Source organism: Dryas octopetala, chromosome 3 (assembly GCF_963921425.1).
Source record: "Dryas octopetala chromosome 3, drDryOcto1.1, whole genome shotgun sequence".
NCBI lineage: Eukaryota > Viridiplantae > Streptophyta > Magnoliopsida > Rosales > Rosaceae > Dryas > Dryas octopetala.
This window is the reverse complement of record NC_141368.1, coordinates 3,758,603-3,778,487: the sequence shown is the minus strand read 5'-3', so window position 1 is coordinate 3,778,487 and position 19,885 is coordinate 3,758,603. Positions and strand designations below refer to the sequence as shown.

Here is a 19,885-nt window from a genome sequence, read left to right as displayed (position 1 = left end):
GAATTTGTTCCTTTTGGACTTTGTGCCATCTCTATAATGAATTTTATGTATTTGCATTTGGCTACCTTTAAAAACAGAGAAACGATAAAAACTAATTATTTTCTTCAATCTTAAATTGTGCTGAACATTTTGCAAATGGAATATATTAGTCTACTGCAATTCATCCCCATTCTTTTCAGAAACTTTCCATGCCCAAACTCTTGTATATTGTAATTGATAAAAGAAAATGGAAAATTACTGATAAAAGAGTTCTCCATAAAAGCAATTCACCCAGAATAATCAAGGTGAAAGTACAAAGTTGCCCCAGATGGGTTGAGGACCAACTTGTATTATGGGAAATAGATCTACAAACCTCCAAAGACAATAATGGCATTTGCTTCAAAACAACAAAATGCATCATCAAATGGACAATTTCTTTTTCTAGAATATAACTATAGGCTATAACTCACTCTCCACTCTATATTATATATTATATATATATATAGGCCTAGCGGGTGCCAAATTAGCCACCTCAGCAATACACGCCCCACATCACATGGCGTTGCCTCTCCTAATCTACCCCCTGTATGGTTGTATGTCTCCCTCTCAATTCTCACCCTCCCCTTCACCCACTCACAAACAATTACATATTGCATATACAATCACCATTTTTCAGCAGAGACTTCAATATTGATTAAAAGTCTAGAACTGACTGCCCTCAAATGTTTGCCCAAACTGCCAGTTTCCTGGCACAACGTTGTTGCTGGTCAGAGTCCTACCATCACTGGTGGTGACCTGGAAGGACAGGCTCTGGCCATTGAGGTAGGAGTTGCTTTGCCAATTCTGACCCCAGTTCCTGGACATGGTTTGCCACCCTGTATTGGACCCCTTGATTGACACAGAGTGCACATCCCCTGCACCTCCAACGTTTGTGATCAACACCAAGTTGAAGTATGAGTGCCCATTGATGGTGAACCTTATTCCTCCCTTTTTCACACATGAAACCCTATACACAAGAAACCAACACAAGCATGTAAGTCACACTAGTACACGTGCATGACTACTTTTTACTAGATGTGACATGTTATGTTGTCAGATTGTTGATGTGACCCTATTTAATCTATGATCGATATTGACAGTCTCATTTTTTCCAAACATTTGAAATTGTGTTTTTACCTTCTGAAGGATATGGGGACTATTCCAGCTTTGTATTGAGCAATTTGCACGAAAGCAGGCTCGGCCAAATCAAAGTGCTGGAGAGGAGGGTTGCACCAGCCACCATTGTCATTAGACTGGGCTAAGTTAGGAGGGCAAAAGTTTGTGGCAGTCACAATGATGCTACCAGGGAGACACCATTTGGGGTCACTGCTGCATCTCATCTCATAACAAGACCCGCAGCTCAAGCCATTGTTGAACAGAGCTGTGCTCAGTGCTGCAGTGTTGGTCCCATACCCTTGGCTATACAAATTGCCATATCCACAAGCACCTCCTGCAATACCCAACATATATATGAATATCCCATCAATTTTGGTACAAACTATAAAGTTTAATATATGTAAAATGACCAATCTGCCCTCAATTCTCTTTTTTCTTTTCTCTCTTTTCTAATGGACACACAACTTCGCAAGCTCAAACACTATACACTAGAGTTTAAAAGAAAAAGGAAAAAAAAAAAATGACTTGGACTTACCCATTGTGCCAGATGCATCACCCCCACCATAGAATGTGGCATGACCACCTACCCAACCTCCATCGTCACCATAAGTGCCTTGGAGACATAGGCTGAGGACAGAGAATAGAAGAGAAGTAATGGAGAAGTGTGCAGTACTAAAAGCCATTGTGTGTATTGAGTATAAGGTTTTGTGAGAAAGAGAGGGAGAGAGAGAAGGTATTGAGTATTTGACTGCAATTGTGGTGAGTGCTAGTATTGGGGGACTTGGGGTTTACTTATATAGAGGAGTTGAATGGGTTTTGGGGCCTTGCAATGCGTGGTGTGTGGGGTTATGCACCAGAAAGAGACAAGTTAGCAAATAGCAATGTTCAGCTTTGAGAAAAAGAGCCAAAACCACATAAACAAAGTCATATTTTCAGGGGCAAACTTACAAGAATCTATGCGCACATGCAAATGTTCCAGTTAGACTACCAACTGCTAAGCCCAATGACCCCACTTGCACATGCATTTCTCAACCGTTTTTCTTCGTCTTACAATACTTTACTATATATATTTGTTATTGCTCAAATACTTTATTATTACGTGTACAAATGGGTATTTTTCTTCCTGGTTTGCCTGAAATTGCGGAATCTAGCCAACCATTTCAGGCCTTACAATAGCGTGTCCACAGTGCCGGCTCAAGCATAAGGCAAGAGGGTGTCCACAGTGCCGGCTCAAGCATTAGGCAAGCAAGGCCTGTGTCTAGGGCCTCATGTTGAAGGAGGCCTCGTATTGAAAGTATTTGACACACTATTAAAACAAATATTTATAATTAACCAATTAGGTCTCAGAATTTTGAAAGAGGTTTTCTACTTTCTTATTTAATGGTTAGGTGTGAGATTCTTCATTATTTGTTAGTGAGACTTTTGATTTTTTTATTCCCTTAGGCTTTCCACCAAAAAAAAGTGATTCATGAATTGTTTTCGGGGACATCTCACATCTATTTCATTTGTACATTATGATTTGCCTATTTTTTTCCTTTTCTCTCATTCTTTGTAATATTTCTCGTCTAAAACTAAAAGAAGCAAGCCTAAAGGCTGATTTTTTGAATAACATATTTGGAAAGCCTCTGTGTAGTTTCGCCTTAAGCCTCACTTTCCATTGAGCCGCCATTGGGTGTCCATTCTCTATGTGAGGATCTTCTATGTATATTTTTTGTGTTCATATTATGCTCTTATTTTATATCACATTATTTGTTTTTTAATTCAGGAGTAAACATTCTAAAGTTAAACCGATTTAGTTAAATGAGTTATTAAAAAGTTAATTAAAAACTATAGTTTTAAATATAAGTACTATATAGGCACAAAAAAATATCAATGGAAATATGAACTCTAAATAGGTTCTCATGAGCGCAATTTGATGGCTTTGGAAGGTGGATTATCAAATAAGAATAAACACTCCACTTAGGGGTACTCTTAATTATGAAGTTTGAATTCATATGCAATGCATATGCAGTCTTAATTGCAATATTATGCATGTGATTAAACACTGTTTATAATTCATATATAGTTTCATAAAATACATGCATGCTTTGCACTCCACGATCCATTAATTGCAACATGCCTAACATCTAGAAAATCTCTTTACTTATTTGCAAATTTGCCAATTTAATTATCACACACTCTGCTTCCTAATAATGCTTAATTAAGAAATAAAACAACTACTTATTACCTTTTTCTTTCCTTTGCTTTTAATATATATATTTGAAAAATCCCCACAAAAAAAAAAAAAAAAAAAAAAAGAGAATAATTTGAAGAATGCAGTGAACTTTGTTCTGCAGAGGATCTACAAGAGAATGCGACATGAAAATCATTAATCTTGAACGAACTATCAGTTCCCACGTGTGAGTTGATGAGTTAAAAAAAAAATGAAGAATATGTTAATATGCATAATTGATGGGTTTAGACTGACATTAGTCAATTAATCAAACAACAAAATCCAATTTCTTGCCATAAATTATATATTCATTAAAGATGAGTCATCAAATCGTAGCAAAGATCCAAAGACGTAGATAGATTTCTAGAATAATTTGTCGGTTGTAATTAAAAAAATAAAAGAGGACATTATTAAGAAAAAGAATGCAAAAAGCAGTTAAAAAAATGCCAGTTGATGGAGTAATTGTCAACCAAATTAAATAATTATTAGCAATTAGCGTTTATATAGCATCACTGAAAAAAGTTTGGTACCTCCAATACGACGATTTAGAGAAATTAAAATAAGCATTAGCATGTTACTTGTTGACACTCTAATCGATCGTCCATATTGCTAGATAACGTGGATCAAAATTCTTTTAAAATAAATGCTTACCTCTTCATCAATAACAAGTAATTATGTCATGCTAAGCGTCTGTTTATTAAAATGAATCGATAAAAATGGTTAGACAAATGTACATTCTTTCACTGTATTGTGTTAGACTCCAATAATAATTGTATGAACCTTGTAATGCAATAAAGAATGATTAAATTTCACATGAAATATATCATATTTCAGGCAATTGTTTATATCTCAATTACTCTCAGGTATTGTATTCAATGAGAAAATATGAGAAAGGATTGTATCGTTATCAAAGAGAAATATTACTTTTACCAATTTATATATATTATCATTATTATGCTATGGCAACGGTGAAGAGTAATTCCTTCTCCTCCTGGTTAGTTAAGGGCAAGTATTGTCCTTCTATTTTTAAATCAAGATTTTATTATTTTTAATTAATAATACCTTTATCTATCTACTACTGAAATTTTGGATTTTATTTTGATGAGGGACCTACCATGTTAGGAGCACATGCAAATCCCGGCCTTGGCGGCCCTTTAAATTCATGCATCATTTTCAGATGAATTTGGTGCTGCTTTCAGTTTCAGATATAAGATGGGATAAAAAGGAATAACATCAAACTGGAAAAAAAAAAATGTAGATAAAAATCTGACAATGACTTTTGGAAGATAATAACAAAGAATAGTTGTGAACTTTTTGGCTCTTTTTTTTTTTTTTTTTTAATAATGTTTGTATCAATTTCTTGTAGATAAGAAAATCTGAAAATGGGACATGATATAACATCCGTCCATGCTTATGTATAGGATGGAGATGTATAGGATGTATAACATCTTCAGTTTTTGACTTTTTGTCTCTTGTGTATAGGATGGAGATGGATTTGTGGAATCAAAATCTCTATGCTTATCATGAGCAAGTTATTTTATTTTTTTTGGCATAAAAAAAGTTTTCTCTATTTTAGAAAATTAGGATTAAATACCAAATATCAATAATTTTTTGGTATAGTATGAAGACTATATAATATTTCAATTGAATTACCAAATTTAAATATAGTTTTTTAGATTATGTCACAAATATGTTGGCCCCTTTGATTTGAGCCTATTCCGTTTGACATTTTTGTCCTTTGGCCCACATATGATGTGTGTTAGTTAAAATTTATAAGGTTTTGACAAAATTGTCCTTGAAGCTTTTATATTATTTTAAAAATTTGCTAATGTAGTCTCAACTTCACATTTAGTTGTGACTGTACGACACTCACAACTTCAAATTTAGTTGTGACTGAACGACAAAATATGATGGTCCCTTTGATTTGAGCCTATTCCATTTGACATTTTTGTCCTTTGGCCCACATATGATGGGTGTTAGTTAAAATTTATAAAGTTTTGACAAAATTGTCCTTGAAGCTTTTATATTATCTTAAAAATTTGCTAATGTAGTCACATTTAGTTGTGACTGTACGACACTCACAACTTCAAATTTAGTTGTGACTGAACGACAGTCACATCTAAGTTGTGAGACAATCATAACTTGACTGTGACTGTCTCACAACTTAGATGTGACTAGAAGTTGTGACTTCATTGAATTTTTTTTTAAAAAAATTATACTACAATATAGTATAAATAGAGGTCAAAACAATACTTTTACTCAAAATAATACATAGTATAGTGGTGTGAGTTGTCTCTTTCAATTCACTAAGACAGTCACAGTTAAATTGTGACTGGATTGATTTTTTTTTTAATACAATATAGTATAAATTAATGTAATATTTGTGATGTAATTTTATTTAATTTTTTTATTGTACTAGCATGTGATGTAATATTTGTAAATTCTAATATCTTTTACTTTATTATTTTGTTTGACTCTTCAATTAATACATAATCTAAAATAGTATTTAATTTTAGTACTTAAATTAAAAAATTATTAAAATTTAATAGTTAAAATCAATTAAACTTATTTATTTGTTAATAATTTTCTTTCATAGATTTACGTGAAAAATGACAATGGTCCACAGTGATATGGCTGCACCGAATTCGGTGCAAAGTCAAAGTTTGTGGCTTCAATTTCAATTCGTGGAAATGTCGCATAAAGAAAATAAATATATGGAGAATAAAACTTTTTATATTTATACCATGACTTTTAAGAGAGTTTACACCATGACCAATTGACCATGCATTAAGTTCTTCTGTGTGATATTTATAGAGAATCGAGACTGGAAAGTTACTTGCATTGATAATAGCAGATGTATGTACACACCTAACAATAATAAAAGGAAGAATATTTTCAAGCAAAATGTGAGTACATTACTTTGGTTCATTTATTATACATGTTTTGGCATGGCATTACAAGCTTTGAGCAATTTAGGTGTATGTTCCTCTCTCTCTCTCTCACACACACACACAATAATGAAAAGGAACATAATTTGATATTTGATATTTTATAATGCTATATTTATGGCAGCTTGATCAAAATATGTGATCCTAAAGTAGCTGGGGATGGAGGTTGAATTGAGATCCACAAAAGGCATGTGGGTTTTATCCAAATGTTGTCTCTGAAGGACCCATGAAAGTGCCCTTCACTAGGGATTGTCTGCTGCTGCTAGTCGCCTAGTCCCCCTCCCTTTTGCAGGAAACCAAAGTTGCAAGGCAAAGAATGGACCATTGCCCATTGGGCATTGGCAAAGAGGGTCTTGAAGGGTCACTTTCTATAGGTAGTTAATGCCATGGTCACTTATGGAAGCCACATGTAGTCCTACATGTGTTCTAACTTCCAATATAATGAAAATTCAAACCATTGGAGGACAGGGTCCAAACCCAACCATGTGATTTTAAATGGATAACTTGGCAATGTAGGCCACCCTAAGCCCTTGTCTTAGGTGACATGTTACCTGTGCTTGGTAATCTGATAAGTTCTCTGCTTTTATGCAGTGTATGTATGTTACCCACTACCCAATTGAACCAATGGAGCTTTGTAATCTTATTCATGGTCATGGATAATTTACAGTCTCTAATAATGAATCTATATATGGGTATGCGATGTGAAAGTTAAAAGGGTGATAATTTTGAACATGACACCAACCCAACATGAAATACAGTATTCTTGAGCTAAAAGCTTGTACTTGACTAATATGATGTATCAAGGTTTAATAATAAACTAATAGGATTAATGTCAGTTCAAAAGCTGACTGTATTTCTCAACAGGAAAAAAGCAAAGGCCTCAAGTCCTCAACCATTCATCTTACCATGTTACATCCAACTCCATGATTCTGAGTCATTTTATGTTGGTGTTCGGCTCATTCCAAGTTACAAGTTACAACAACGAAAGGATGTTCGTACTTGTTGAAATTAAAATCCATTTGCCATAAATATGGCATTACAATTGAACCAAGAAAAATAAAAAAATTGTCGCATTCTGCAGGAGCATTCATGAATAAACAGCATCGTGTTCTGTATAAAATGGTGTCAATTGGCGGTCTGTGGGCTACACTACTTTCTTTTCTTTTTGTTTTTTTTTTTTTAACTTATCAACCGCAATTTACAATGGAATCTTACTGCACGATGGCGATGTGAATTGCTGTAAATCAAAAGCAAGTTAATATGATTTGAGAGAGAGAGAGAGAGAGAGAGAGAGTCCATGAAAAACAGACGAACAACACATAATATCCACAGCATGACATTTTCAACAGTAACAAATGAACAATATTACATAGGGGATCCCTAGCATGAAAAAGCTGCATCTCTTTAAATTACTGGGAACAACACTCTATTCCCACATGAGGAATGAATTTGGAACTTAGTAGGAAGGAATTCATGAATAACTTAAGACCTAAAACAGCTACCAAAAATTTTGGGAGCAATCAATTCAAAGAATCAAAGTCCAACAAAAGACTATACCGTACCTTTGGCTGAGGTCAGTCTATTAACAATCCAACAAATAAGGTGGACCATAGGTCGGTCAGCATTCAAAATCTCCGGTTGCTTTCACCAGCAGATACGGAGGGGCCTTCAGGCCTCACTAGTTGAGAACCTCTGTTACTGATATCAAGCCCTTGAAATCGGCCAATAGAATCCTGCTGCAACATATCCGAGCAGGCATGTGACTGGGCTGCACCAAGCATAGCTTGATGGGGAGCTGACATATTAGACAGGAATGGATGAAACTGTGACATGTGAATGTTCTGGGGATCCCGTGGCCCAGGTTGTGGCTGACTGGAAAAGTAGGGAGATTGCAAATATGACATATGGTGCATTCCCAGGTTGAACGTATCAGCGGGTGTTAATACTTCTCCGGTAGCCATCTTGAGCCTCTCAAGTTCTTTCTTCAGTGCATCATTGAGAGCTGTATTATGGGAACAGTAGCACAAGAGTATTGGTGGTTAGCAACTGCCATAGTACTTTTGAGGAAAGGTAGTATGAGGAAATGAGCAAGGTACTTGCCCAGTTCAAAGAAACTACAGTTACCAAACTCAGACCAAAGGACATAACCGGAAACTAAATAGCAAACTAGTGAATGGGGTGGATTAATGTGCTAGAGAGACCACACCATTAAATGTACAAAAGACCCAAAGTTAGCACCTACTTTTAATACAGAGACTCAGAGAGGAGAGTGTTACACTAGTATTTTCATAATGTGGGGTAGCAATAAACTTAGTGCATCTGATTGGTACTAACCAGAAATATAATACTAAACCAGCTTAGACCAGTATCCTGATGATGATTCATTGGCCACTTGAATAACAAATTAAAACAGGAAAATTCAAGAAAAAGGTGCCTGAAACAGAGATCCACCCATGGCCATAAGTTTAAAAACTGGGTATGTATGACACGTACCATCACGTAACTGAGCTTGTTGTTCCATAGCTTGCACCCGAAGCTTAAGCTCTGTGTTCTCAGTAGATAAGCCTGTTGTATCTCTCTAAAATATACGACAAGAAAAGACATATACCTCTCAGATATCAGTCTATGGAAATAAGCAATATGCAGGTAATGAATTGTAAATGAATCCCAAATTTAGTAACTTAAAACTTCCCATAGACAAATGTAGGAAAGATAAACAATCTCTTAAATCAACACCAATGGAGTGTGATTCAAGGAAAAACAACTCCTAAGTACAAGTTACTTAAATGTCCAATATAGTGTCATTAACAATCATCTCTCTCTGAGGAGGCATATGGAGAGTCCATGCCAAATGAGCATTCAACTACATTTGTATGAACTACATTACCATAATATGATTAGTCAATCCAGATGAGTATTTCAGTAATAACCTGGTACAGAGTGAGTTGTGCAGATAGAGTAGTAGCTTCTGTTTGAAGAGTCTGAACTTTTCTTTCAAGTTCTGATATGTACCGGGCCTTCCTCTCTTTTGACCGAGCAGCAGACTGCCGATTTGCCAAAATCCTGTATTAAAATATGTAATCAGCGAACTTTCTTTAAAATTGCCACCATGAATTTCATTCAAATAACTAACTTTATAATCAACCATGTGTGTGTGTGTAAATTAGTGCTCAGACAATCATAAATAAAATGGTAAGCACATTAAAAATCCAACAGTAAGTTTTTTAATCAGACATATACCATATTATCAAAATGTTGGAAGACAATCCCAAAGATGAATACCCAACATAACATTTACTTACAACTTTAAGCCTTTGTCAACAGTTAGGATTACACCCAAATGCTTAGAATATGGTATGCGACTTATTATATACTTGCTCGAATACATATGTATGGGATATTTATTGCAATTTAAAAGAACTATTCTCCAATAAGGATCATTAAATGTCTTTCAATCATTAGATTTTATATGAATTGTTGAGATGCATCTCACTCATTGTAGATCTCAACCATCCATATAAGAGACCCCACTTAATGACCTTGTTAAAGAACTCGTTATTAGAAAATAATCAAAATATTGGTGCTTTAAACTACAACATTTAATATCTTTGAATCTTTGAAATTTAAGAAAACAAGTTATACCTTCATTTAATATCTTTACATCTTTGAAATTTAAGAAAACTCTAATTTCTCTTATAGAAAAAATAATAATTAATACTTGTATTAGAATTTATAATGTTCCTACTAAACATCCTAAAATGATTGAAAAAGTGTTTGGTCTTTTGTTAGAAAATTGAAAAAACGAAATGCAATTATACTCCATTATCAACACCAGATATGTTTCGTTGTAACTCTTTAAATTTTATTTGTTTTGGTTCGAGCTGCTCTCAGGCAGTTTTAGTTCATTTTGGAGAAAACAAGTTATTTAATGACTATGATACTCCATTATCAACATGATTAAACAAACATAAATCCCACCAAAGATCTGTTCTTTTAACATTTTTTTAAGCTGACTATACCCAATAAAAAAAAATCTATGACAATGAACAATATGCAAATTCAAATTACAATTCCGAAAATTAGAAATAAATAGAATTAAGAGGAATAAAATGTGATACAAAGAGTGATAGAAGAAGAATACCTCTTGGCTCGCTTGGGATCGATGGCCCAAAGCTCAGCAAGCTTCTCAGGAGCCATGGCCTTCTTGGCCTCGATGCTGTCCAAAGACCCGTCCACCGAGTTGCTATGCCGGTGCCTCGGCCTCGCATTTACCCCTGAACCGAACCCGCCACCTGTCTCCGCTTGTAGCGAAGCACCGGAATTCTCGGGTTTCGGGTCGGAAGGTCCGTCGTCGAGCTTGGATCCGAGCTTCTCAATGTCCATGTAGGTGCCGAAGAGGTCGTCCTCCGAGCCCATTTCCTCGAAGCTGCCGGACGGGCCATCGAACGGGTCCTGGAGCAGATCCAGGTCGTCGGGGATCCGGAAATGGACCTCCGATTGGGCGCGACGATGGTAGGAGCCCCGGAGGGAAAGGCTAGGACTTGCGTCCGCAAACGACGTCGTCGTCATCTGTGGCCTCTGAGAGGAGTCCTGAGAGCTCGGGTTCGGATCCGGATTCGCTTTCGCGTTCGCAGGATCTTGCATTTTTTTTTACTGTCTCTCTCTCTGTCTCTCTGTCTCTCCTTGTGTCCGTACTCGTGTTGAGAGTGAGTGTTCTTCACTCGAGGTCAAGTTCAGAGCGAAAATGAGAATCCGAACCAAACGGCGTCGTTTCTTGCTGGACCAAGATTCGGTAGTCGATTGAGAATCTGAGATTGTGGATTGGGCTTTACTCAATAAAGGTATAGAAGGTCCAATTCATATTGGGCCGACTCTAGAAGAGACATACACGAGCAAGGCCCAATAACCAACTTCGGTTTTTTGGAAAGTTCTGTCATGAAATGTGAAAGGTTGATTGGATGTGAGAGCAGAGAGCAGAAGGGTGAGAGAGACAAGTGAGCATTATTGGAGAGATGAATAAACAACTGCATTATTATTGAATCAAGTTTTCATTAAACTATATATGAATCATTTGCATATTCTTGTCTACCAACTATAAATATATATATACACACACGCTGAAAAAGTAATGTCAGAGGTATGTTATTTGCTTTATTACAGGTGAATTTTTATCTTTATTAAAAATGTGATATCAATGTGGCATAAAAATAAAATAAAAATAATTTAATTCACAATGAAAATCCTTGGTACTACAGCATTGAGGATTTTGAGTAGGCTCCTACGCCATCAAGTATAAATGTCTCTGCTCTATAATGGGCATGTTAGACTGTCTCAGCTGCTGGTAAACATCTTGGTCCAGTAACCCACCAAATGGGTTGTTTTTTTTTCAGCTATAAAGGGACCAGAGAGCAGATCTAGATTAGATACAAGAGGATGATGAAGAAGATGTTTGAGAGGCTAGTTTAATTGACTGGTTGAAGCTGCTCCACATGTTGTCCACCTAATTAATAGTGAAGGTACTGTTGATGTTGATGAATTGGGACTTTGGGGGGTTAGCTAGCAAAGTAGGTGAGAGCATTAACATGTTACATAATATATATGGATGCATGTGATGGAACTTGACCAAATCCGGGCAGGCAGGTGTTTTGCTCTACAATTAATTTCCAGGGTCCATTGGCATATTGGACTAGACCTATGTGGAATAATCACTACCTCAAAATCTCTCTAGTCCTGTAATTAGCCACAGGATTTGAATGTGCCACACTGCCTACTTCACATGCCATGCAATACATATATGATGATAAACCTACTCAGAGTAGTCACAGGTATCTTGACAAACAAGATAAACATGTCCCTGTCCAACAGGAAAAAAAAAATTAATAAATGGGGAATCAAACAATTCATGTTGATAATAAGTTTTCCATAAATTTGGACTTGACAGAAAAGACTAGATAATGATTATGGTCCATTTTGTTATACATGGTGGGTTATGGATATACATGCAATGCAGTTTTGATTCACTTTCATACTTACGTTACTGTTGTGATCTCAGTAGATGGCTATCAGGCTATGGATAAAGAAGCCAATTACACTTGGTCAAATCTTATGCTTTTCATGACAATGAGAATATATGCATGTTAATATATGTTAATAACTCATAATTTAGGACGACTTTAGGTTCCAATTCACCATGTTAGTGAAAAACCAACTATTACGGACTAATCCTAAATTGAGATTATAAAATTTTCAAACGACTCAGGACTCAAATCTCAATTATACTCAATATACTCAATAATCTATCCATGGAAAATTTTCAATATATATTATATTATAATGAGGCTATTTCTGTTGAGGTTTATCTCATTTTAAACATGATGAAGTATGGTTTGTGAAACCCACTTTACATTATAATTCGATAATCGAAGCCGTCCATTTTTTAAGTCTTTATACAAGAATTATCTTTGCAAAAGATTAAACAAATCGGAAATTATTTAACCATTTGATTAAAAGGTCATCATTTCAAGTGTTAACGTAATCCATATATTCGTCTATTTATTCTATCACAATTAGATTTCTTAATGATTTTCGATTTATCTATTTTTTTACAAGGATGATCATTGAATAGAGACTTAGAAATTAAATGGCTTCGATCATCAAATTACAATGCAAAGTGAGTCTTACAAGCCGTAACTCATCATGTTTAAGATAATGTATACCTTAACGAAAGGAGCCTAATATTATTATTATTTATATATATATATATATATAGCAAACAGGATGGCTAGATGAAATTTTGAAAATACCAAAAAGTGCGCATATTTAATTATAATATCAATCTAAAAAAATATTGTCAATACAAGGAACCATGAACTACATATTAAAAAAAAAAAAAAAAGGAACTCAAAAGTAATAAATAAAGGTTAGTATGATTCGCACTCTTATTGTATTCCTTTTTTCTTCTGGAGAATCTGCATATAAGTTATATAACGCTGAAATAAATATAGTGTTATGTGCACTCCTCCAAAAAGCGTAGGAATACAATTATGGACTGCTAATAACATTGCCTCAAAGTAATGTGCAATTCTCAAATCAAGAAACTTTATATGGGAATGTCGAGAGAAATTATCCTTGCACGAGCGATGTAAGAATTAGTTAGACCATATGTATGGTAAACACTAAATCATTTGTTATGTCATACTATTGTACCAAATATTAATTAATCAGAGTGGAGGTTAACTTCTATAACCATTATTGATACAACAATTATTTGTTAATTGTTATGTCATCTCTCACATAGTACAAGCAAATGTCGACATTAGCATTATCTCAATATATTGGGATCTAAGGATGAACATCGGCTTAAATTGGAGAAACAATTATTTGACTTTTTAATAAAGCAAGGAGTGTAGGAGTGGAACAAGGACTTGGTGCTGGGAATAAGCTTTTTTTCTTTAACTCACTCACAAATCACAATTAAGATTAGGTGGGATCAGGTACCTTAATCAAAATTCTTAAGCATTCTTTCCTCCACTTTATTTTTAGGAAAATATTTGGGTCACCCTTTGGGATACCCCAATGTCACCTCTCTCCACAAAATAACAATTTCGGTAATATCGGCACATGATCGGAATCGTTCACTTTTTAGATCACCTATTATAGATTATCTCTGCAAAAAATCAAATCAATCGGAAATCGTTTGGTTATATAACTGTTGTCAATTAAGTAGAAAAAATTGATGGTTTTCAATTAAATAGTGATTTTTTGACTAAACCGTTGATTTTTTCTATTTAATCAACAACAGTTATATAATCAAACGATTTCCGATTGAGTTGATTTTTTGTAGAAATGATCTATAATAGATGATCTAAAAAGTGAACAGTTCTGAATATACGTTGGCATTACCAAAATTGTTATTTTGAAGAGAGGGGTGACCTTGAGGTACCCAAGGGTGACCAAAGTAGCGTCCTTATTTTTATGGTTTGCTAAGCCTAGGCACCTTTTTCCATCTACTTGATCCTAAAGTTTAATCCTCTTTGTGCCATTTCTCTCAACAATAATGCACACCTTGAATGAAAATTGAAAAGACACCCATCTTAATCCCATTTGGTATCCTTTTATCTGTATTCCAGCGTCCACAATCCATATACTACAAGACTTAATAAGTCCAAAACACTCTCACAATCTGCAGCAATATCAATTCTCTCTCTCTCTCTCTCTCTCTCTCTCTCTCTCTCTCTCTCTCTCCACTTGGAATGAGAGAACCAGAAAAACCTTCATCTGCTCACACTGGAAACCTTTAGGTAAGGTTTATTATATAAGTCATAGTCCCCTTCATCTTCAAAGCTGTGTTTCTTTGAGTTTGGGAATTGGGATTGTTCTAAGGAAAAAGGCTTTATTGGGTTATAAATGTGGAACCATTCTAGATTTGAATTAATTATGGTGATTACCTTCAAGTTCAACCTTTGGAGTCTTGATGAATAAATACTATTCACCATCCCTTCCCTTATCACATAGACCATCAAAATATGCTTTCTTGAAAGTCTTTTATCTACTTGGAATCCTGACAGACATTACCTCAACTGAAAAAACCCATCTCTCTCTTTATCTGACAACAGAGGTATAAATCAAAGAGGAGCCACAAGGTAAGAAACAAACAAGAAGTCCCACTTTTTGCAGTTTCTCTCACTCCCAAAAACTCTGCTCTTTTAATTCCTCCATTACTGCTACTCTGCTACCACCAGACTTGCATAGAATTTCAGCATAAAAAAAGGAGCCAAAGGTGGAGCAAATTAGAGAAAGCTTTGTTCTTTATATGGGGAAGATGAATTCCCTTCTCTCAGTCTCCTTTGTGGTTCGATTTGGTGCCAAAAAACCATGGAGAAACGAAGCTTCAAGCTTATTTGCCTAAGTTCAGCAAAAAGGTATAAACTTTAAAGTTCCCATAAATTAGGAGAGGGTGTGCAAGAGTTGTGAGCTATTCTTCCTCTGTTAGTTTTGGTGATTGTGAATTGGTGATCCCATTAAGACTCATATCAATGGTAACTCTTCATCACCGTCCACACCGGCTACTTCTTGACACAGGATCAAGCCCACCAGGCCCAGCCAATGGAAGCAGGACACGTGGGGCATACACCAATGAGGCCAATTTTGATACCAACATGGTGATCATCCTAGCAGCCTTGCTCTGTGCACTGATATGTGCATTGGGACTCAACTCAATCGTGCGTTGTGCACTGAGATGCAGCCGGAGGTTCACTTTCGAGACCCCGGATGAGGCGGCGGCCCGGCTGGCGGCCACAGGGCTGAAGAAGAGCACATTGCGGCAGATTCCCATTGTACCGTACGGGTCAGGGGTCAATATTCTTGCCACAGATTGCCCAATTTGCCTTGCGGAATTTGCAGCCGGTCAGAAAGTGAGGGTGCTACCAAAATGTAACCATGGATTCCATGTGAGGTGCATAGACACATGGCTGTTATCACACTCTTCATGCCCAACTTGCAGGCAGTCATTGCTAGAACAACAACCACCAAGTTCAGATTCTGCAGAAGTTGATATCAGACATCATGAGAATGCACCATCTGGAGCACAAGGTGGTGATGTGCCTATAGCTGTTGAAGAGGTTGGTTGAGAATGTTTTGAAATTAGAAGAATTTTTTAGTTAATTTTTTGGGTTAAAAGTACTTTTTTAGTTCATATCATATATGTAATCTGAGGTGCAAAGCCAATGGTTATATGAGGTTTTTGAGGCAATACTGTGTCTGTGACTATGTACATGTGTGGCAGAAAGAAGCTGAAGTTGGCAAATGCTTGTTATCTGCTTATTTTTGTGAAATAGGTCAAAATTGTGCACCTTATATGATGGATAATATTATCCACTCTGTGTTGTACTAAAGGTGGTGTTTAACTTGAAGGTGAAGATTCATATTCTGAGCCAGGACAGACCAAGAAAAGTCCAAGCATAAATTTCAACCGACTCTTGGTATGCAAAGCAATTAAGCAAATTAACTGCAACAAACCCATCTATGTGAATATACACTTCACAATGTTCACATGTCATGTGCTATGTGGCAGTCTAGGCTACCTAAAATGGTACCCTAAATTGGGCAAGTCCCATGAAAAAGTTTCATTCATTCACAGCCCAAGTTTTAGAAAAGAAGTGAATTTTCCTTTCTTTTTAAAATTCTACAATATAACATAGGAGAGAGCTTGGTCTAATAATAGAAAAGGTTAAGGTATACAATGGAAAGCCTGGTGAAAACAGAAGCATTTTTCAAGAAACTGTATTCTCTGAGGAAGTTTATAACCAAATCATTCATGCACCTTTCTATTTTCCCTGTTTGGTTTGATGGGCAATTATATATATACTAGAAAGAAGCATCATTCTGTGCTGACAGAATGGAATCTCAAACACTTTCCTCTCCATTCTTCTTCACCTCCATCACCTTTTTTTGGCCCACAAATGAAAAATTTGATTCCTGCACTACCTCAAACCCATGTTTTCAAGTAATGAGGATCAGTACTTGTGGGTGTGATGAGGACATTTTCTTAAGCATCATTTATCATTGGGCCACCCCCCCCATTCCTTTGAACCTGATTGATCTATGATTCTATATCTATCTTTAAGATTTTTCCTCGATTTCAAAGATTACAGGGGAGACATTTTCTAGGGAAAACTTGTGGAACAATCAGGACCGATGGCTACTTGTGGAGGAGGTATTCATATGTCATGGTTCATTTTTTGTGACAATTTCTTTTGGTAGAATCATTGAACCATATGTCCACTAAAAATGTACATTACTATGTTATGTCATATGTGCCACTAGCTACGACTACATCATAAAAGGACATAAACGTACTAAATAGGGTACAGAATTTGTCATGTATGAGCAATTGAACTGAGCATAGTGGGATGAGCAGAATTGATAGCCAGTTCGAATCTCTCTATTACTGGTGGGTTGGGTGTGCATAAGAGTGTGCATGAGGCCCACTGTGGTTGGTAACTTGGTAGGTACCAAAAGGGTACATGGGATGGGGGCTCATGGTCAGCTTTTTTTTTTAGTATTTCAAATTTTCCACTTTTTAAATTATTTTACTTGAGTATTGATTAAATTTTGAGTGCAAAGCCCATTTCTGCTAATATTCCAACGTTAGTGGTTGAAAATGGGCCTAGGCCCTAAAATATGTCAAACTACTAGCCCAACTATATCATCAAGTACATATTATATAGCCCAATTTTCATCCTAACTTGCGTGTCTTTGTTGTTCGAAAGAAAAAAAAAAAAAAAATTGGAGAAAAAATTGATACAAGTAACATTATTTGTCATATTAAAGTCGTCATTTTTAGTGTTTTTGTGAAGAGTGGAAGGGTTGTCTAATTATTGAAGCCTTGAGAAGACATGGATTGGAATGGACCTCTATGAACTCCTCAAATGGGCTACTCTTTTGCAACATTCATTAGAATTGGTCCACTGGGAGCCAAGATTACGCCCAACCCATGAGGTATTTATTTATTTTTTGGTCAATAACCCATGAGTGATTTGAGGACCAATAATGAACTTGGGAGGTCCTTGTATCTAATTTTCTAGAGCAGGCTTATAATTAACCATTAAACTTGAGTGTTTTGATGTTACCATTAGCATATATGAGAGACTTGAGTATATAATATGATTCATTCACTTTATTACAGAGAAGAGCACAAGAAACAGCAGGTTTTTCCAATTCATAAACTTCAAAATGAGACTTTTGCAAACAATAGTAGCTAGCAACCCACAAAGCCCATAACCAGACAATCAAAATCAAATGGTCACTACTTAGTCAACTCGGCGGAGAGTGTGTTAGCCAAAGAGGAGATGGTTGAAGGAGACACCCCTCTAGTCCCACCCAAATACCACTTCTTGATCATCTCAACCACGTTTGCATTCTCCACTTTGATTTTTGACTCTTCCTTCCCTTCAGTGCTAAACACAATCTGCAGATATACATACATGCATATAATAATTAGAAATAGTAGCAACTTCAGAGTATAATCTACTGGCCTAAAAGCACTTTTGACTTTTGGTAGCTATGTCCTTTTTGGTTACACAAATAATACATAAACAAACACTTTCAAACATGCCCTTTCTACCCTTCAAATCTTACCTCAGCAGTGGCAGAAGTTGCTGGAAAATGAAATGTGATGGTGGAGTCTTTCTTGAAATATTTTGATTGAAAGAATTCAACAATTTTTTCCAAGGCTTCCTCCTCCTCTTCTTCATATTTGTCATCAGCTGCCAATCGATCTCTCACAGTACTCTCAAGCTGCACCCCATATTGAGACCCTTTGATCTCCTTAATCACCACAACCCTTATGAATTTCTCAACAGGAGCTGCATGCAAAATACATGATTTGATCAAGATTCAAGGGTTTAACAAAAATGGTATTAGGCAAAAGAAAAGTGAAAGCTAGCTGCAGATTGAAACTTTGAAACATTGGATGGATGGTATTATAATTTTTAATTACCAGAAATAAGAGCCTCAAAAAAGTCATCATCTTCGGCAAGTTCAGTTCCTTTCTTGGCCTTCCATTGTTGCAGATGTCCCACAATTTCAGGGTCTAAGTAAACCCCAATTGCTGTGAACTTAATTTGAAGAAAGTGTATCTCAATGTCTGTAATTCCTGTAACACAAACCCAATAACTCATCAGCAATTTTTCATTTTCCTTTGCTAATTAAATGCAAGTACACGTGAAAGAAGGGTAATTACTAATTACCATGACCCAGCAGAGATAATGGCTTGGTGGTTGTGATCTGTGGAGGAAAAGGGACTTCATCTACCAGTACCATTTCAGTGCCCACTGTGGTGCATAAACATAGAAAATTCAGTCTTGCTAAAATTCAAAAAAAAAAAGGGCAGAAGTAGAGAAAGATAAACATTTTAACATTGTGTGGAGAGACAGAGAGCTCTTACTGACTGTGTTTTTGAGGGAGCTGATTAGCAAGCAGCTGTGGAGATGAATAAAGCAAATAGAAATGTTGTCTAAAGAAACAATGAGAGTAAAGACGATATTTCAGCCTCTATATATCTTGGGCTCTGCTATTTCAGCTGACACTGCCTTCCAGTCTTGGCCAAGTGGTAGGTTGTGGAGGTTGACAAGCTTGTGATTTCATCTCACCTTCTCCAACTCTACTTTGAATTCCAATAACAACCCCAAATGTCCATTACACTTTTACATTTATGGAAAACTGTTAATTATATTACCATATTATTATTATTATTCAAACATTATGTTACCATATTGTCAATATAAATGATTAATTAAGTAAAATTTTATTTAAATATATAATTAACATTGACAGTTTAATAATATAATATATCAAGTTTTTAGGGTTAGTCCAAGTGGTAAGGGTGAGTGAGATAAGAGTTAGAATTAAACTAGGTCCAGAATTCGATTTCCTTTAATATAACAAAAAAATAATAATATAACATGTCAAATGTTTCACAAAAAAATATTACTCTATATTAAAGTCTCTACCAATTTACCCAACTTTCAACTAATTGTTGCCATCACTTACACTCACACCAAGATAGTCAGTTGTAGAGGCACCAAGAGAG

The 19,885-nt window shown here is 35.7% G+C and overlaps 4 protein-coding genes across 6 annotated transcripts; 1 reads left to right on the top strand and 3 right to left on the bottom strand.

Moving 5' to 3' along the window:
* Nucleotides 1–213: 213 nt before the first annotated feature.
* On the bottom strand, nucleotides 214–1,887 carry EXPA8 (expansin A8). The gene is made up of 3 exons (XM_086235763.1): nucleotides 1,670–1,887; nucleotides 1,156–1,468; nucleotides 214–985 (listed from the first exon to the last, which is right to left on the bottom strand). Exons 1-3 carry the CDS (start codon nucleotides 1,815–1,817, stop codon nucleotides 682–684), a joined length of 765 nt encoding a protein of 254 aa, XP_086091889.1. The 5' UTR covers nucleotides 1,818–1,887; the 3' UTR covers nucleotides 214–681.
* Nucleotides 1,888–7,571: 5,684 nt separating this feature from the next.
* On the bottom strand, nucleotides 7,572–10,985 carry LOC147289735 (Basic-leucine zipper (bZIP) transcription factor family protein). Its single transcript, XM_086236447.1, has 4 exons — nucleotides 10,436–10,985; nucleotides 9,225–9,357; nucleotides 8,788–8,872; nucleotides 7,572–8,296 (listed from the first exon to the last, which is right to left on the bottom strand). The coding sequence occupies exons 1-4, from the start codon at nucleotides 10,936–10,938 to the stop codon at nucleotides 7,920–7,922; spliced, it is 1,098 nt and encodes a 365-aa protein (XP_086092573.1). The 5' UTR covers nucleotides 10,939–10,985; the 3' UTR covers nucleotides 7,572–7,919.
* Nucleotides 10,986–14,473: 3,488 nt separating this feature from the next.
* On the top strand, nucleotides 14,474–16,712 carry LOC147289734 (RING/U-box superfamily protein). Of its 2 annotated transcripts, XM_086236255.1 has the most exons (3): nucleotides 14,474–15,215; nucleotides 15,376–15,914; nucleotides 16,207–16,712. In XM_086236255.1, the coding sequence occupies exons 2-3, from the start codon at nucleotides 15,453–15,455 to the stop codon at nucleotides 16,255–16,257; spliced, it is 513 nt and encodes a 170-aa protein (XP_086092381.1). In that variant the 5' UTR covers nucleotides 14,474–15,215; nucleotides 15,376–15,452; the 3' UTR covers nucleotides 16,258–16,712. The 2 variants fall into 2 exon arrangements, with proteins under 2 accessions (XP_086092381.1, XP_086092382.1); XM_086236256.1 differs by lacking the exon at nucleotides 14,474–15,215 and having other exon boundaries at nucleotides 15,248–15,914; nucleotides 16,207–16,709.
* A 1,237-nt stretch (nucleotides 16,713–17,949) lies between these two features.
* CHIL (Chalcone-flavanone isomerase family protein) lies at nucleotides 17,950–19,393 on the bottom strand. Of its 2 annotated transcripts, none has more exons than XM_086235743.1 (5): nucleotides 19,241–19,393; nucleotides 19,044–19,127; nucleotides 18,794–18,949; nucleotides 18,433–18,659; nucleotides 17,950–18,262 (listed from the first exon to the last, which is right to left on the bottom strand). In XM_086235743.1, coding segments are annotated over exons 1-5 (630 nt in total). In that variant the 5' UTR covers nucleotides 19,242–19,393; the 3' UTR covers nucleotides 17,950–18,100. The 2 variants fall into 2 exon arrangements, with proteins under 2 accessions (XP_086091869.1, XP_086091870.1); XM_086235744.1 differs by having other exon boundaries at nucleotides 19,245–19,305.
* Between the last annotated feature and the right edge of the window lie 492 nt (nucleotides 19,394–19,885).

Bases quoted from the DNA above. Each gene is read 5' to 3' on its own strand.
- EXPA8 (XM_086235763.1), bottom strand. From the start codon at position 1,817: ATGGCTTTTAGTACTGCACACTTCTCCATTACTTCTCTTCTATTCTCT. The intron at 1,469-1,669 runs GTAAGTCCAAGT...TGGGTATTGCAG, and splicing joins TGATGCATCTGGCACAATGG to GAGGTGCTTGTGGATATGGC. The intron at 986-1,155 runs GTAAAAACACAA...TCTTGTGTATAG, and splicing joins GTCCCCATATCCTTCAGAAG to GGTTTCATGTGTGAAAAAGG.
- CHIL (XM_086235743.1), bottom strand. The intron at 18,660-18,793 runs GTAATTAAAAAT...TTTTGCATGCAG, and splicing joins TTTTGAGGCTCTTATTTCTG to CTCCTGTTGAGAAATTCATA. The intron at 18,263-18,432 runs GTAAGATTTGAA...GTATATCTGCAG, and splicing joins CAACTTCTGCCACTGCTGAG to ATTGTGTTTAGCACTGAAGG.
- LOC147289734 (XM_086236256.1), top strand. From the start codon at position 15,330: ATGGTAACTCTTCATCACCGTCCACACCGGCTACTTCTTGACACAGGA. The intron at 15,915-16,206 runs GTTGGTTGAGAA...TTTAACTTGAAG, and splicing joins TGCCTATAGCTGTTGAAGAG to GTGAAGATTCATATTCTGAG.
- LOC147289735 (XM_086236447.1), bottom strand. From the start codon at position 10,938: ATGCAAGATCCTGCGAACGCGAAAGCGAATCCGGATCCGAACCCGAGC. The intron at 9,358-10,435 runs GTATTCTTCTTC...ATTTTAATACAG, and splicing joins GATCCCAAGCGAGCCAAGAG to GATTTTGGCAAATCGGCAGT. The intron at 8,873-9,224 runs GTTATTACTGAA...CGTATATTTTAG, and splicing joins CACAACTCACTCTGTACCAG to AGAGATACAACAGGCTTATC.